This window comes from Plasmopara halstedii (assembly GCF_900000015.1).
Source record: "Plasmopara halstedii genome assembly, contig: Scaffold_2956, whole genome shotgun sequence".
Taxonomy (NCBI): Eukaryota; Oomycota; class Peronosporomycetes; order Peronosporales; family Peronosporaceae; genus Plasmopara; species Plasmopara halstedii.
Genome location: NW_020189861.1, coordinates 94,825 through 111,742, shown reverse-complemented (window position 1 = coordinate 111,742; position 16,918 = coordinate 94,825). Strand labels below are relative to the sequence as shown.

General features: G+C 44.7%; 3 protein-coding genes across 3 annotated transcripts; 2 read left to right on the top strand and 1 right to left on the bottom strand.

Moving 5' to 3' along the window:
- Positions 1 to 234: 234 nt before the first annotated feature.
- PHALS_06132 (uncharacterized protein) lies at positions 235 to 1,538 on the top strand (the record flags this gene model as incomplete). The annotated part of the gene is made up of 4 exons (XM_024719366.1): positions 235 to 301; positions 399 to 469; positions 533 to 1,100; positions 1,162 to 1,538. The coding sequence occupies 4 exons, from the start codon at positions 235 to 237 to the stop codon at positions 1,536 to 1,538; spliced, it is 1,083 nt and encodes a 360-aa protein (XP_024584672.1).
- Positions 1,539 to 2,087: 549 nt separating this feature from the next.
- PHALS_06131 (calpain-like cysteine protease c2) lies at positions 2,088 to 9,941 on the bottom strand (the record flags this gene model as incomplete). Its single annotated transcript, XM_024719365.1, has 1 exon — positions 2,088 to 9,941. One exon carries the CDS (start codon positions 9,939 to 9,941, stop codon positions 2,088 to 2,090), a length of 7,854 nt encoding a protein of 2,617 aa, XP_024584671.1.
- Positions 9,942 to 14,125: 4,184 nt separating this feature from the next.
- PHALS_06130 (hypothetical protein F443_11214) lies at positions 14,126 to 15,076 on the top strand (the record flags this gene model as incomplete). Its single annotated transcript, XM_024719364.1, has 1 exon — positions 14,126 to 15,076. The coding sequence occupies one exon, from the start codon at positions 14,126 to 14,128 to the stop codon at positions 15,074 to 15,076; it is 951 nt and encodes a 316-aa protein (XP_024584670.1).
- Positions 15,077 to 16,918: the final 1,842 nt, after the last annotated feature.

Here is a 16,918-nt window from a genome sequence, read left to right as displayed (position 1 = left end):
TACAGATTGTAAGCGCATGATCTGAAGCTATCCCTAAGTTGATATCTTAAAATTTAGCCATCCCGAAATTTGCTTGTTTTATCTGTTGTGTTTCGTTCCGTCTCGAGCAAAACTTCTAGTTTGGACTGAAATTTCACTGTCTGACCTCTTTACACAGCATAATGTTGTAGCTCAGTTGTTAAGAACACAGCAGAACCGTCAGACGATAGCCAAATCGCTAAATACTTTACAAGAATGTGGCGGCAGGAGATCGAGGAAACGCAAGACAAAACTCCTCAGGGTCGCGCTCATGATGCTCAAGGTGGAATGATGCGAACCATGTTCTGCGGACATCTCGCCGCTATAAAAAGGAAGATCAGAGCAGTGACCTTATCACGTGTCTTGTCATTTGTATTTAGATTTTTTGCTTCATCACCTGCATGAATCTACGAACAACTCGCAGGCGAATAGTGTTCAATGGCATGAAGAGGTACGTGAACAAGGCTTCACCATGAGCCAACTCGCATGATATTTGCTGAATGCATGGTCTTAGACGGACAGAGAGCCATTGCGTAGTGCGATCCGTAGCAAGCATCTCACTGCTGATGCTGCTTCAGCTGCTCCTTGGTCAAATACGACAATGAGCAGAAGCGAAATAGATCGAAACTGGAGCGCACGGATCCGTGCATCCATTGCACGCTTAATAGAGATTGATGGAGTATCTTTAGACTCAGAAAGCTATGCAAAGTTAACAGAGGGGCATGTAACAAGAGAATCAGATCAAGCCTTCCAAGCTAGAGTCGATCGATTGCAGGCCGCAAGTAGAGAAGCTCACAAAGAGTACTTAGGACGATTGCACAATGTACGCTCGACCTCGACAACGAAAAAAATGAGGCTTACGGCAAAATCGTCAGCTCCTTCTTCAGCTGCGGAATCTTTATCGTTTGCACGTCCTCCAGCGTCGTCTCGAACTAGATACCCAGCATTAGATACGCTAGCTGTGGCCGCTACCGAAAAAATGGAAGAGCATGAGCGCCCAAGCAACCCTCCAACACTTGAATTGAATAAAGACAAGCGAAGCAATCGTCAACAAAACGCGCTGCCTTTGACAAGTAGCTCAGGTAAACTGACTATAGTACCATTGACATTCAAAAACTGTTTCATTCCATTCTAATGTTGTAGGATGTATGAAAATCCCAGTGCAAGTTCACGACCCACAATTGGTCCGTGCTATTGACAAACTCACTGACAAGTTAGCGCAGCTCCTTCACCAGCTACAAGCAACATCAGATGCAGATGCAGCTGAACCTATACTCGCGGCCGCCGCAGCAATTGCATTGGAAGCCACAGAGATCCGTCGGTGTGAAGAAGTGGCTCTAGCGCGAATGGTGGAGATCGAGGAGCATCGCCAGCAGATTATGCAAGGATTACTAGAGTATGCAAAACGTAAGGAGCAGCGAGGCTCGGTCAACAGCCACAAAAGTGGCTTAAAGCCGAGCAGCTCCGCTAATACTCATGACAGTCAACGAAACAGCGGCACCAAGGCAGATGATAAATGACTACCATGCGTTTGTACAGCATGTGATACCATGTGTGTTTAGTTAACAGGTGAATTGTTCGATTCATTTATCATTCGAACATTATATAGCCAGAGGTCTCTTCAATTATTAAGTGGAAGAACACCGTATGAATAAGCACTCTCGAAACAGCACAATGTCGTGCTCTGTAATGTTACGACCGTGACAAATGCTACCTGTGTGGCTCACTTAATTGCGATACCACGAAGTATGGCTTGAAAAATCATGACGCACGATCGGTTCGCAGACAGGTATACGACCATGATAAGTACGCGAGCAGTGATGCAGTTTGTGGCTGGGAGGAGCATCGACATCAACGGAGTAGCAGATACGAATTACACAAGTCTTGTGGAGTTCTGCTTTTCTTACGGACTTGCTGGTGGCAAAGGAATGTCCAGGAGCGCGACAGCAATATTAAATATATCCCCGTTAACGCCCTCCTCTTAACGCTGCCACCCCATCGAAGCATTTACAAATAGAATAGGGCTTAATTGCTTACATCAGTAACGACAGCTTGTCATGTTGTCTTGTTTACCAATCGTCGGGTTTCTCCCAGGTAGAAATGCCAGTCTGTTTGTTATAGTAAAAGATTCTACCTGCACCTTCATCCCACTGCTCGATCCACGGATTTTTTAGGCCCGTCTGCTTCACTTTCTTTCCAGTCAAACGAAACTCTTGGCGTTCGATTTCTGCTGCCTCTTCCTGTTGTTGCTGTGCAAGTTTTTCCTTTAAAAAGCTTTCTTCATCTCTCATGACATTATCGATAATAGCTGCACCCGCCGCAAATTGGCCAGCCAACTCTTGCGTCTTTGCTACAATTTTCGCTCCTGCTCTTGACTTGGTCATCGTGTGTTTCATTTTCTCCGTTATCTTCTCGACAAGACCTTCGGGTTGTCTTGCGATTGTCATGCCATTATCAGTCTTCCCAGCTGCAGGCCAAATCTGCTGGAGCTCGACTAAATAATTGCTCTGTACGTGCAATCGGAACGGCCCTTCCATACCACATATGTACGCAGCTACCAGCAAAGTATAAGTGCGAGCAGACAGCTCGCACTGAAGTCGAACTTCTCGGTTTCGAATTGGTACACCGCTATGCGCAACAACATTGTCCTGATTTAGAAAGGTTACACGTCGTGCTCGATCCTTTTGGTCTTGATGAGCCACAATGTACACTGCTATGGGCAGCACAGTCACTGGAGCCAAGCCATGTGAGTCCACTTGCGTAACCGTGACGATGATCTCTGTTGGACGCGATATGCGTAATGAAAAGTGAGGATTTTTGTCAAGCCCCTTGCATCCAGGGTTATGCCGCGTTGGAAGGCCGCTAGAAGTGACATCTTCGCGCGCGAAACAAGCATATAGTGCCTGGACAGTCCACTTCGCAGGATCGTAGTACCGACATACGTAGAGCGCTCGGAAGGCATGACAAAAATCATCAAAGCTCATCCAAAATGTGTTGTCTGTCTCCGTTTCCTTGCCCTTCGGCATGTCAAGACGCTTGCGTAGTCGGCGAGTCCAGAGACGTGAGTTATCGCTCCAGTCACCTTTCCATTCTTGATGGTCACCTGGTGGATTTCGCAGCCGCAGCAGTTGCACACCATCCAGCTCTCGCACATCGTATATAACATAGCAGGCATCAAACACTAGACCAGTTGCTTGCAGTGCTGAGTCTGCGTGCTCACTCGGCAAAGAAGATGCGCCGAGAAGAAACCGATTCTTGCGAAATAACTTTAGCTGTTGCCACAATGTCTTTTTCAATGCACCGCGAGCTGCCGGAGCTAAGAATATTTCATCGCACTCACAGCCAGACAACACCCGAAGAGCATGATGCACATAGCCACGTTCCAGAGCCGCGTATCCTCCGTAATATTTTGCAAACGCCTTCTCAACCAGCGGAACCCATAGCTCTTCAAAATTGCGACTGTGTGCGAACGCAACTCCTGCACTAAGCAAATGCTCAGCTTCTTCCCCAGCGCCTATGTCAGCAGCTTGACGCTCGCTTAAATCGTATAGAACTGGAAAATAGTCATCAACAATCACCGTCTCCCATTGACAATTCTGGAATAAACGCAAAGCATAAGCTCCCGTGAGAGAAGTTTGTTTCGTCACAAACAACCGATCGATTAAGAAATCGACTTTGCCATCATCAACACCACCAGACGCAGCCAAAATACTCAGAGCACTCAGCAACCAGGCATCATTTAGACGGCCGACTCGAACATCATCAGGATCTGTGCCTCCGTCAAACAATCCTGCGGCACCGTTTATAGCCGATGCTACCTTCCACTGTGGTGCAATTTCTACTTCATATATACATCCAGTGAGTGAAGTCGTGTCTGGAGGAAATTCTTGATCCACAAATTGCAATGATCGACCATACTCATCTGCAAGACAAGAATAACCCGACTCGATTTCAGACAAAGCTTCTCTTGCATTCAAAAGACCTTCATCGTAGCCAGATTTACGTTCTTCTTCTTCAGAAAGAATTCCTTCGCTTTCGCGACGTAGTCGACGAGCCACATATTCTTGCATCCGCTGATGACACTGTTGAGCTTCGTATGGTGCCCAGTATGCACGAAGTTCCTCTTGCTCGACCACAGCTGCACGATCCTCAGCATCTACAATGGCATCCATGCGCTCCATTTCTACATTAAATGTTGCTTTAAGATCATGAAATTTCGCTCGTGCTTCTAGAGTAAGCGAAAGCAACCACACAGCTACTAATGGAATGTCGATCGATGCAAAGGAACTTGTGCGAAAGACATTTGCCGGGGGATTTATGCCATTAGACATGAGCTTGAAGCGATTCTCCCGCAAAAATTTCTGAAAAAGGATTTTCTCTCGACTCAAGCGAGCATCTGAAGCTGTTAGCATTAAAAGTTGCAAATGAATCACACAGCGAGTTTCTTCGTAAAATGCACGGTCTAAAGCCGCATCGAGCTTTGGTAACTGCAGCAGGAGCTCAAACAAATCTTTCGGCGGGAGGCTTGTCTTCGAATCAATTTCATGAGTTTGTGGTGAGACTGTGAGCGTGCTATCACCCCGTTCAAGACTGTAAGCTTGTACATCATCATTTTTATCAACCTCCACCTCCTTTACAACTTTGAGGCTTGACGGAAAATAGCGCAATTGTATAAACCGATATACTCGCGGAGGAATTGTGAGCGCATAAAAGAAGCCAAATGGACCTACACCACGCTGAAATACGTCCTCTTTTACTTCTTTCCATGAAAGGAATCCATCTTTTCGAGGAATTTCGAGACCATTAATGTCTCTTGTATACCGGCATTGACGTTTAGTATCTTCAATATCTAGTGCTATGTCACCACACTTAGACTGTAGCCCATTTTTAACTTTGTCCTGTTCTTCTTTTGCTTTTGCTGCTTTCTTTCGACTCACAAGTGCTGAATCGCCGTTAGCAATGGCTTGAAACTCGAGCTCAGCTAGTTTTTCTCGACGCTCCTGCTCTACAAACTCTGGGGACTCGAGAGTAAAAGGCTGACTACGACGACAGAATACTAATTGAGCTGCTTCGCTGGCATCTTTAAGAATCATTTCATTCATGTACTTTGCAGCAATGCCCATTTGTACAGGTGTGATAGCGCACAGATGAGCAGTGACGCCAGCGCAGGTAAGTAAAACGAGACTACAAAGTCCGACACCAAAACTTAGAGGATCAACAAACATGACACCAGCAACGCCCCAGAGGAAGAGCAATAGAAATACCATGTAGAGTGAGAGCACATTGTGCGTCTCGTCCACAACATTATTGGTGAAGGCATTGTATGAAAAGACAGGAAAGAGGTAGGGTGAGTAGAAGACTGATTCATCAGCCGAGCGCTTTGCAATGATCCAGCCAGCAACAAAGAGAAGTGAATATTTTAGAAGGAGCACCATAAAGACGATAGAAAGACAGGTGAAGAAGCTCATGCCTAACATTAGAGCCGCAATGATAGCAGCAATCGTGGCACTTAAAACGATAAAGCTAGCCTGTCGTTGGTACACTGGGGCGAGGAAATGGTCGTTCTCGACCCATTTGACGACAAAGTACGTGATAAAAAGATATAGTGCCAGTAAAAATGTCAAGACGCCACCTAAGGTAACACTAACAAACACATACATCTCACAGATCCAAAGAACAATCGCGCCAATGCAGAATCCACCAATACCACGGATAGGACGCGTGATGATCCAATTCTCGTCTTGCCAGCGACATAGCGTGACCGCAAAGAGTAAAAAGATTGGATAGAATACCAAAATTGAGAGAACCACCAGAGACCCAACCTGATTCACATCGGCCTTGAGCGCAGCGAAGAAGAACACAAAACCAGTAATCCACGCTAGCAATGCACTCCCCACGTAACAAAATTTCATCTCAGAGGTAACTGTCGATGTCTTGAAAAATTTAATCGTTGGAAATATTGTAAAGATCAGAACATAAGTTATTGTCCAAACGATCTGTCCAAGCCAAGAGGGATTTTCAGTGGCAGTAAGAATCATCCCGTAGAGCATAATCAATGCCAGTAGTACGACGAATGAACCGATTGTTATGTGATCCTGCGGTAGTAAATATCCTTCCTTATAAGCCTCGTAAAGTGTCATCTTCGTAAAATCAATATTGTTATCTCCCCCTGAAGTCGCCAATTTCCGACGAGCCAAGATCATATTATTGACATCGTTGTCATTAAGCAATGGACGTGCAGCATCTTCATCATCGTCGTTCAGGGAGGGACCCGTAGATTGATTGTTATGGTGTCGTAAATCGGGTTCTTCTTTCTTGTATTTTTTCATCCATTTATTGCGCGAGAAAAAGGCATGCCAACAGCTCACAAGGCCTTTATTCCAAACCAAGCTAAGTAATTTTGCAGCTGATAGACTTAGCAGTGTGTCGTCGTCTCTATCCTTGGAAGCCTCCGAAAGATTATCCGATGCGTTTGAAGTGTTATGTTTCGAAGTCGCGTTGTCTAAGGAGGAAGTAATTTTGTTTTTTCTAGAGATCAAAGGTCCTTGTTTCTTGACTGGAGTCGTAACCCCTAAGTCTCCACTACCAGAGTTTTCTAACACACTCATGGACGGCAGGTTTGGCATTTTAAATGTCTCATCGAGCCCACCAAAATTTTGATTCGTTTCTTTGCCCATTAAAGGAGGGATGACAAAATTCTCTCGCATAAGCTCTGCTTCTTGCTCGACTGCTGCTGCCTCATCCAGTAGACCGTCATCATCTAGCACATCGTCGTCGTCATCTTCAGGAGGCCAAATGACAAGACGATAATCGTTCTTTTTCCATTGTGCATATACTGCTAACGACAACATGAGAATGAGAGGTGCGAAAAATGAAGACTCAAGGATGAATGTTGACTCTGTCGATGCATAAACAAACAGACCCCAACAGATAATAAGCACTTCCGATGCAGCAGCCAGCATATACGGTAATCGCCATGGCCGAACAAAAAGGTAAACGTTTGTAGCATAGTTTGATAAAAGTTGTTCTTTCTGTAAAAATAATGCTCTGGATGTGGCAAGTGAAAGACCAACGAAAAGGACGACAATGAATGCTAGTACGCCAAATATCCACAGCGGCCACTCCTGACCTAAGACTGGCACGTGAATGGTCTGGTTAGCATTCGAATCAAAAGCAACGCCAAGCAACAAAAAGAGATAGAAAAATGATAGAAATCCCAGCACAAACTCGGGCATAGTGCTAACATCTAATTGCTGCTGACGTTCCTTGTGCGGGTCATGACCAAAAAATGTGACGGCTCCTGCTTCTTGTTTGTTCAAACGTGGCAGGTTTCGACCAATAATTTCATGACAAAGGGCCGTGCCAAACACCATGTACAAGAAGGCGTGCCCAATGATCCAGTACCTACCACAGAAGGCTGCAAGGCAAACCCGTATGGAGCTCATTAGAAATACTGTGTAGCCTGCACTCCAGTTATTCGCACTCTTGCCGCGATGCAACATGTACATACAAATATCCACTAGTATTAGCGTTGAAGAAATTCCTACTGCTTGACTCCCATATTCGGTCCAAACACTGGCCACAATGCAGTAGACAAAAAGGCTGGTCATTGCAGTCAGATACCATTTTCGATTCATGCGTTTTCTTGTGGATGGCGGTATAACAAAAGCACTTTTGGCAATGTCTGCACATTCTAGACCTGGTAATGATTGTTCAACAGTGTAAAGATCGCCTAAGATGGCAGCAAAAGCAGACTCATGTCGCTTTCGACTCACCGCCGTTGCTTCTCGCTGTTCTTCAGCTTGAATATTCCCTTTAGCATTAGCAAGTTTCAGTCCAAGTGATCCCAAGTTTTTATACTTGGTTTTCAACGATGTAACTTTCTTAGATGCACTTACGACAGCGATGACTTGTTTCAAAGATTTTGAAAGCTTTGAATCATTTGTAAAGGCGAGCCAGATAATGAATATCATGTTAAGTGCAAGAAAAATGGACGAGAGCGCAAAGAAGTCTAGGTGGTCACCTCCGGTGTTTACCTTTGGATCTGCAAAGATGGCTGAAAAGAGAAAAACGAACGCCCCAAAAAATGCTATAGTAAAGAGATACAACGTTTGCTTTGTCATTCGCCAGCCCGTATGCATCCACACAGCAGCAGCATAGATTCCTCCCAATGCCCCGATACCGAGAAAAATAATACCAAAGCCAAATACCGGCGGTGTCACTAGTACGACGGACGTCACACCCCACGACAATAGCATCAAAACAGGCGAAGCTATGATAATATTTACTGCCCAGGTGGCGTAGTACAAGTTGCGTCGAAATTGGGTATTATTTTCATCATCCTTGTAGCAAAGAAAAAGCTGGGCCACAATGTCGGGCTTCGTCACTTTTATCGATGACTCAAGTGTCCGTTTAGTTTCCTTTGTGTTGTCTATAACATCAGCCTTCGCTCCGTTTTCTTTGACTATCGCAGGGAGCTGTACATTACTGGCTACTTTTGCGGTCAGATAAGAATGAATTCGCTCAATGCGCCAATGCATACGCTGCAAATAACGCACTACTAGAAGAATCAAGAAGGCAAACGTCAGACAATACTGCGCCGTAATTTTTAAAAAAATTGTTCGTGAAAACGTCTTCGAATAAACAGCAGGAATGCGATCAAACGATTGATGTGGAACAGCGACGATAAAGTACATGCTCAACGATGCATCCGTGAAATTCAGAGCTATGTTGGCTCCAGTAATAATTCCGTCTCCATCAGCGTCTCCGTACTTGTTAATCGAATGGGGTGTAAAATTCTTAGTAAAAGCCTTGAAATCACCAGCCACGTCCATCAATTGCGCGTATTCACGAGTGTCGGCCCATCCAAAGGAGGAGCTCAACCATTCAGGCGAAGATGCCGCATCATCCACACGCCGGAACACGTAAAGTTGAGCTGCAAAATTTAGCGTCACACGTGCGTGTGGTGCAAAGCCGTATTTACCAACTAGTGATGCGTTGCCTTTATTATTACTTAACGTACTTAGTGAACGGATCAGTAGTCCGCCACGCGAATCAACCATTCGATAATAGCTCAACAATCGTGTATTTGAGCTCGCATATACTCGTCCATAAAGCCAAGAGTCTTCATCAGGATAAAAACCGCCCATTCCCCCATCCACCAAGGCATTTGATACAAAAACTTCCTCTGTTCTCATCTGAAACGGGATGACAGTCATACGGATACGCATGCACGGCGTTGGTGATTCAGCATTGCTGCAATTTCCATTCTCAGTCAAAGGAATCCAGAGCTCTTCGACACACATCGGTTGCTCCGGCATTGACCAACTCGAAGAATCATTAAACGGAACCTTCTGTTTAAGTGCCGAAAACGCGGAACAGTAGATAGTGTTGAGTATTATTTGAGCTACTAGATCATCGTCGAATTCAAAGCCGCTGTCTTTGTCCCAAACACGAATTATGATTTCTGTTCCAGCTGTTCGAAAACCAAAATTCAGGTCCCGAGCGAGGTCACCTTTCCCAGTACATCCAGGCTCTTTACATGGCGGCCACTGTGGATTTAGCGAATTCCACACAACATCTGATGTGCGAACACTATCGCCGATAATCGCCTCAACGTACGGGTCGGTCTCTAAACCTGCTCGTCCAAAGCTATCGAGATCAGGTAAATTGCGCATTTCCACAATCGTCAAGGTAAGATTACCGCCAGCAGAAGCATACTGTCCATTGTCAGGACAGTTAAGAGCTCCTCCTGCGCACGAAAATGCAGTCAAGTTTCGAGTCGTCGAATACCGAGGATCAGGGTATCCTAACGAATCTGGAATTTGAGCTGTCACATTTAAGCTCCACGGATACAGTAGAAAGGCGGCAACGATGCTCACAACACGCTTCGCGTCGGGTATTTGAAAATTTTGCCGCTTCATTCAATGTTTTGCCAGCGCAAGGATGGCATCGATGCAAATGCTTATGGAGTGGGAGGGTCGGTTCGTTAGACTCACTAATCACTGTAACGGGCGTAGAAAAAAATAGAATTTTATAGTTGCTAGCTAAAAAATAATTTAGTCGATGTCAAGTAAAATTTTCGAATCTGTTGCCGAAAATTCAAATCCTGACAACACTTTGCAGAATCATTTACGCCGTGATTGAAAATATGATTCATTGGCCGCGCTATGGCAGACTTCTATAATTGAACTTACGTTCAAAGAGCAGAGCGTACGCTTGAAAGTCGCTCCGAGCGCATTTGTTGTCTCCGTTAATCACCACTCCCTAGAAGGCATGCCTGTGCCAAAAGTAGTAACCGTTTCACCATGTGGATCTTACCCCTGGTCCACGGCTGACAAGGATGCGAAAAGCTTTTGACTCAGCACGCACAATACGGAAAAGGCACGTCACCTCGCACAGCGGTAAAGGCCAGCTTATGTGAAGCAACGTTAGACGAGAGAGCCATTTTATGCAAAACCTTGTGAAGTACGAAAAACGACGCAGACGTTGGGGTGGACGCTTACCATCCTCACTTTTTGCTATGAACAGCCCTACTCATTGTTGAATGAGCATGCTAGTACAGCTACCGGCAACTTTTAGTGCATGAAACAAGACCGGGCCCGCTTGCTGATGAGAAGCGGGTTGCAATGCGTAGCCCTGTCAGTTCTCCTGGGGAGTGAGGACATCAGGTCATGCGTGGCAACGACACCAGGGCAAAAATACCAAATGGGTACCAAGTTCTCCAATGAGTTTTGGAGTGTATCCCTTTTCTTTTATCAAATACTGCTTTCAGCTCTCGTGACAATACAGCCCATACATGGAGCGGGCCACTTGTTGATAATCGAACAGAACCGACAAGAGATGATTGTTCCTTGGCTAGCTCCAGCGTGATTGCTTGGTAATGGCAGCACTCCGACTTGCTTTGATAATCTTAGTGCGCGGCCAATACTTGACGTAAGTCATCCTTCGGATGTGACACTGAGCTGCGTCACACTTGGGAATATTCACAAATTTCAGATTACTGGCATAAATGAATTTAGCGGATCCCAAAAGGAAAGACCCGTAAACAGTTGGGCTGCTAGCCACACGTCAGAATATATAAACGCTTTCATGATAACTTTTTGTACAATGTATATTTAGCTGCAGTCTAAATAGCAATATTTCTAAGCATATGTACTCTTGAATACTAGAGCAAACTAACAGAGCTGATTTCCGGAGGCTATTGGATCCACCCCTTGAAGGAACGCACGAGCACAACCTCAGTGCGTTTGCTAACGCGGACTCTGGCCGTCAAAGGTTCCTCAATGAAAATTGAACGACAATCCCGTTGCATCTGGTAGTACTTGTAGTCAATTTTACGACCGGGTCGTGAAAGGATTGTACTTTTTGCGATGTTAAAAGTATTCGAACACCTGTCTCCGGGATAAATACACGAGCTCATCATACTATAGTCTGTTTTGGGTCCCGATGAGATCGAGACTGGCAGTCAAAAGGTCGAGATCGGTAATCACTTGCCTGAAGACGCTCGCCAGCTTTGAAAATGCGCATGTAAGGCACGTCTAGGAATTTTTCAATTGGGCGCTTATAGAGACCAGAAGGATTCATCCGTGAGACCGCTGATTTTGAGCATTCTTACCATTGATGGCCGGGGCGTAGAGAATCTGTCCCTCCGGCTCGAAATGTAGGGATGATCATAGATTTGGCTTTGTTTGAATTGTGGCATGTGCGCTTCGTGCGCATGAACGGGTGATTACAAGCGTTTTCAATTTGGGACGATTAGATGTCACAGATAATCGCACCACCTAATCAGACGTACCGAATGCGCTCGAAATTCTTGTCTACCCGTCGAGTGAGGCGAGGACCGGCAGACTGTGTCCAGAAGTCGAAATATCTATTTATCATGATGGACCCTTTCCATACTGACGACTCTAACAGCTGCCATTTGTATGGACTGTCCTTCGAGCGAAAAGGTTCGTATCGTGGCCTTACGTGCCCACCTTACCGGTCCCGAGGAAACACTTTCAAGGTGAAGTATTACTTCCGTGTCACGAAGGCAAGATGGATTGCTAGGAATGGAAAATCTACGAGCGCGCTAGAAGTGATAGACCACAACCATTGCTGAAGATCTTCGCGGCACGCACTGTGCAGTCTACTGAGACTTGATGTGACAGAAAGGCGAATGGTAGGCGGGGTATTGTAAATGCCTACAATAATATATATGCGGCCGCAGTTTGGACGCAAAGCCGATTCTGAAAAAGGTGTGCTGCTGAACAGCATGTTCGGCTGCACTTTTTCCAGCACCCTCGAGTTGGCTGATGCTTATTATCAATTGTCGATGAGAGACAGCGATATACTTATGTTGATCGTCGTCGCTATAGTTTTCTTTGCTGTCATATCAATTGAATATGGAAGACAAGTCAGACAGCGATACGATGTCAGAGGCCTAGTCTGTCGATGTGCTTTCACTTTTTTATTCTTCTTCGGCGTGTTTGCTCTGTACACACACAGTGAGCGTTGCTATTATCGCCACCATCGTTACTTCAAACGAACACTTATGTGAGTAAGAGCAACACATCCCCAAAAGCATACTCACATGGCATCTCGCCGGGCTACCATTCCCACAGAAATTGCAGTCTGCCAAATTTTAATCTCCATGATGATAGCTTCGTAAACGAGCTTTTCGCTTAAAGTGGGATCTCCAAATAGAAATTACGCTTATCCTTGGGTAGCTAAGACGGTTGACGTTTCTTACACTTTAATCTGGGTAATCAGGACGATACCTACGTGCCATACCTGGGTAGCTAATTGTCAACTAACACTACCTATGATTCCGTGACCGAAGAAGAAGAGCGGCAAAGCTATGTAGTTTTGGCAAAGCCAGCGTAACCTTTACGAGTTACCAAGAGCTGTCTTTGCGATCTTGGAAAAAAATATGAGTATATGTTATGTATTCCAACTGGTTATAACTTGTCGCAGAAGCTCTTTATCTAGAGATGCATGTACAGTCATGACCTAAGCCAAACATTGTTGTCTCTATTTCATAGGCCTTCTCTTCGTCTGATCGTAAAGACTCGTGCAACTTTCAATTAAACTCACATATAAGCCATAGTTTTCTCGTCACATGAAAGTCCACAAGCGATGGTAAACAAAAACTTATACAAGTTTATTTACTTGTCTGTTCATACCAAAAGAAGCAGGTCTACGCACGTAGATCTGATATATGCAGCTTCTAACGGCACAATAGTGGTGGTGTTTACCCTACCCTTCTTTTGGTGTCCGTACTTGGACCAGTGGTCCAAGTAAAGGCTTGCAATTCCCCTTCTTTGGCACAGATTACCATTGGCGATCGAAGGCTGTTATTTTGCTAGTATGTGAAGCTACTTGTTTCGCTATACTTGAGCAGATGGTCAATGATTCGTGTTCTTTGAAAGTTATTCCTGTCTTTGTAAATTCAAGTGTACAGAGACCTGAATTTTAGTCACGTCAGACCAAGAAGCAGACAGGCTAGCAGGATACTAATGCGAGGCTGACTCAACACTGGTTCCCATTATTCATGTTTCGACGAATTGTCAACGATTCGTTCTGCTGTGATCTCGCTAAGAAGAAGTGACAAAGTGTCGGCAATCTACATGACATGTATTTTCCACAAAGGAGGCAAAATTCAGAAATAAAAGCAGAGCGACATCAGAGAAGATTCACGGGTAAATTACACACTTAAGATATTCGTCGAGTTAACGTTAGTTTTTTGCATCCCACACTGTCGTCAATTGCTTACTAGGTGTTCCGTGCACTTGTAAGTTTGAGCTTTAAGACGATCAGTCTTTAATTCCTTGACGATCATTGCCGTGTGTTGAAGTCTGTCCATTTGATCAAGTCTTATCAGTCAACACAAGATTTAAAGAGCCGTAGCCGCAACCATCTTTGTGGCATCTCTCCCCCATGGCGTGCGTGGTTCCGGCTGCATGACAGTGGCGCCATCTCTATTGTCCCCCTACTTAGCGTTAAAGACGTGTGCATGGGCTTGACGTAACTGCTGCTAGTGTCCTGTCTATTTAAACGAGACTGGTCATTCGGTCAACAAGGGCATTTGACCATTTCTTGTTTTTCGTAGACACCATCCATTCCAATGGAGCGCACTGCTGACACGTCCCATTTTGTAATGGAACCTATTGACGCTCCGCCTTCCTCTCATGTTTGTACCAGAATTCAAAGCGAGGACTTTGCACAATTCACCAGCTTTGTTGACGCTTATCTTCGAGCTGTAGAAGACACTCACGAGGATCGGGTGTATCACGATCCATTCGCGGAGCCCTTAACGCGGCAGATTGCAGCCCAGTTAACGCCACGCCTTCACAAGTGGCAAAAGAATCATCCCAACCCCGAGAATTATATTGCAATTCGTGGTCGATACCTCGATGAGGCGCTTGCACAGCGTAATCCAAATATTCGTCAAGTTGTGCTACTTGGTGCGGGTCTTGACACACGCGTATTTCGTCTCGAGTCTTTAAACGGGTGTCACGTACTGGAAATCGACAACAGCGCCGAACTTTTCGAGCACAAACGAGCGGTGCTATCAAGATTAAAGCCCAGTCTTATTGTCGATCGTCACAGTTACGTCGTTGCAGATCTTAATGCATTCAATTGGGAAGAAGGTTTGCTTTCAAGTGGTTTTGACCCATATCTTCCAACATTTTGGGCACTAGAAGGAATTATGATGTTCTTGACCCGGGCTAGCAACCTCGCGCTTATCAAGACCATCGATGTTCTGTCAGCTCCCGGCAGCGAGATTTGGGGTGATATGGCGGGTAGTGGTTTATTAGAGGACGGTGGACTTACTCTATTCAAAGACGTGGATGAGCTATGCCGAAAAGAATTGGGCGATCAACTATTTCAATACGCTGAGGATAATGTTTTTGCAGGCGTTTTCAGCGAGCTGCTTTGGAATATGGAAGTGCAAGCAAGCCTCACGGAAAAAGGAAGGCATTTTGGACGCGAATGGATTCCAACACTTACCCAGACAGAAAAAAGGCCTGTGAGCTTTAATTTTGTGTTAGCTAAAAAGCCTTTAGCTGATTAGCGTTTGCAATATTAAAGTTTGAAGAAGCACGTCAATGTATATAATATGAGGCCTATTGTGCAGCGGCAACGGCTGATGCAGTATGTGATAGTGTATCAGTCTTCTAATAGATAGACGATAATGCCACGACACCTTTTGTGTTGATACATTGTACAAAAGCAATTTTATATATTACAATTTTGTTTCTAATATTATAAAACGCACGAAAACAAGAGCAGAGGTAATGAGCGAACAAAATTTATCGAACAGTTTGCCGATTATTATAGAGTGTGGTGATGGGCCACCAGTTTCTTCCATTGTCAATGTGACGTGGAACGTGCTATCTGTCCATGTTTTATGCTCTATTCCGTCAAGTCATAGGCTTAGGTTCTTTACTTCAACCTCCCTAAAAAATATATAGAATTAATTTTTAGATAAAGTGACCATCTATTCGGATATACCATCATATCGTCTTTGATTGGTGTATACATGCAATGACAGTACTGGTCGAAATATGTAGTTATCACTATTTCTCAAATTAGTGCATCATTTTAAGCGAACAACACTAAAGACGCTAGCAATACCAGTCATAACGTTTTAACTTTAAAACAATGACCAGTTGTGGACATCGAGCATGCAGCAACATGCGCTATGGGACAGTAGTTAACAACCCAATGCTTTGTCCTCGGTGAGATCTCAGGATAAACTTTTGAAGCCATGGCATATCATGCGAGTACATATATTTCAAAGAAGTAGTGTAAAGGCACATACATCATACACATGCGCTCTACGTTATGTCGTAATAAATTGTCTTTTTTAGGCTAGCAGTCCATGTGTGCCAGAGACATACCTGGGAAGTCCCAACGTCATCATAAAACCAATGTTTTTGGTACTCTGAACAATTTCCCATTTGAATTTCGTACACTTGTTCAAAACTGTAAATTACACATTTGTAAAGTGAGCGTGCGCAATAGTGAAATATACTTACCCAGTATATTTCATGCCCACTTTAACGCAGTGCGGTTGTTGCAAATCATGCGCGAAGTTTGCTCAAAAACTTCACACACTAAACGTGCCAGAATAGCAAGATCTAACGAACGGGGTTTAATGACGCTACATCCTTTTTTCTATTAAAACACTCATGTATCGCTTGATCCTTTCGCCTACTTTCTTGCGTTTTCTCGACCTCTTCATTGTTCCATAAGTGTCTCAGCTCCTCCAAAACTTGCTCACATCTGATGGTGACCCCCTTGTGTGTAATATCCATCCGGCCTTTCGAAGTTCCAGCATCCTGCCCTTTCTACAAGGGTAAATATGAAGTACTTTATCGTGCTAGTAGTGTTTTTGGAATAGATTCACTCGTAGCTACACTTTGCGGGTAGTGATAGGCGGTAGGACCTTCTAGAAGACCCCAAATCTTGCGAAATTTACGCCGCTACATACTCTTGGTGTGCTCGATCTCCGCAACAAAATAGTCTGTGCGAGAATACGGTATCTCCAGGTTAGTATCGTCCAAATAAATTCCTACGCTTCTTACGGCAAATTTCTTTGGCTTAACGCAAAAATTAAGATATACTGACGCGTCACATTTTGGCAAACTCTGTATGCGAGCGGTTAGTCTGATTTCCTTTAGTGCAACTCCTTAAACTCCATAAGCTAGTATAGATAGCTGGCTTGTTGTGAGCTGGCTTTGCTCTGCTCTACGCGCCTGGCAACGGCAGGGATGCCTCGTCTTTTCGGTGCACGATTGCCAAATTGATCGCATTTGGGCTTCATTTACTGGTTTTCCGGGATGTGTGAATAAAGTGCTTATTGACCCGGCTCCATTGTAGCAGTCATACTGCTTGTGCACGGGTTGGAATT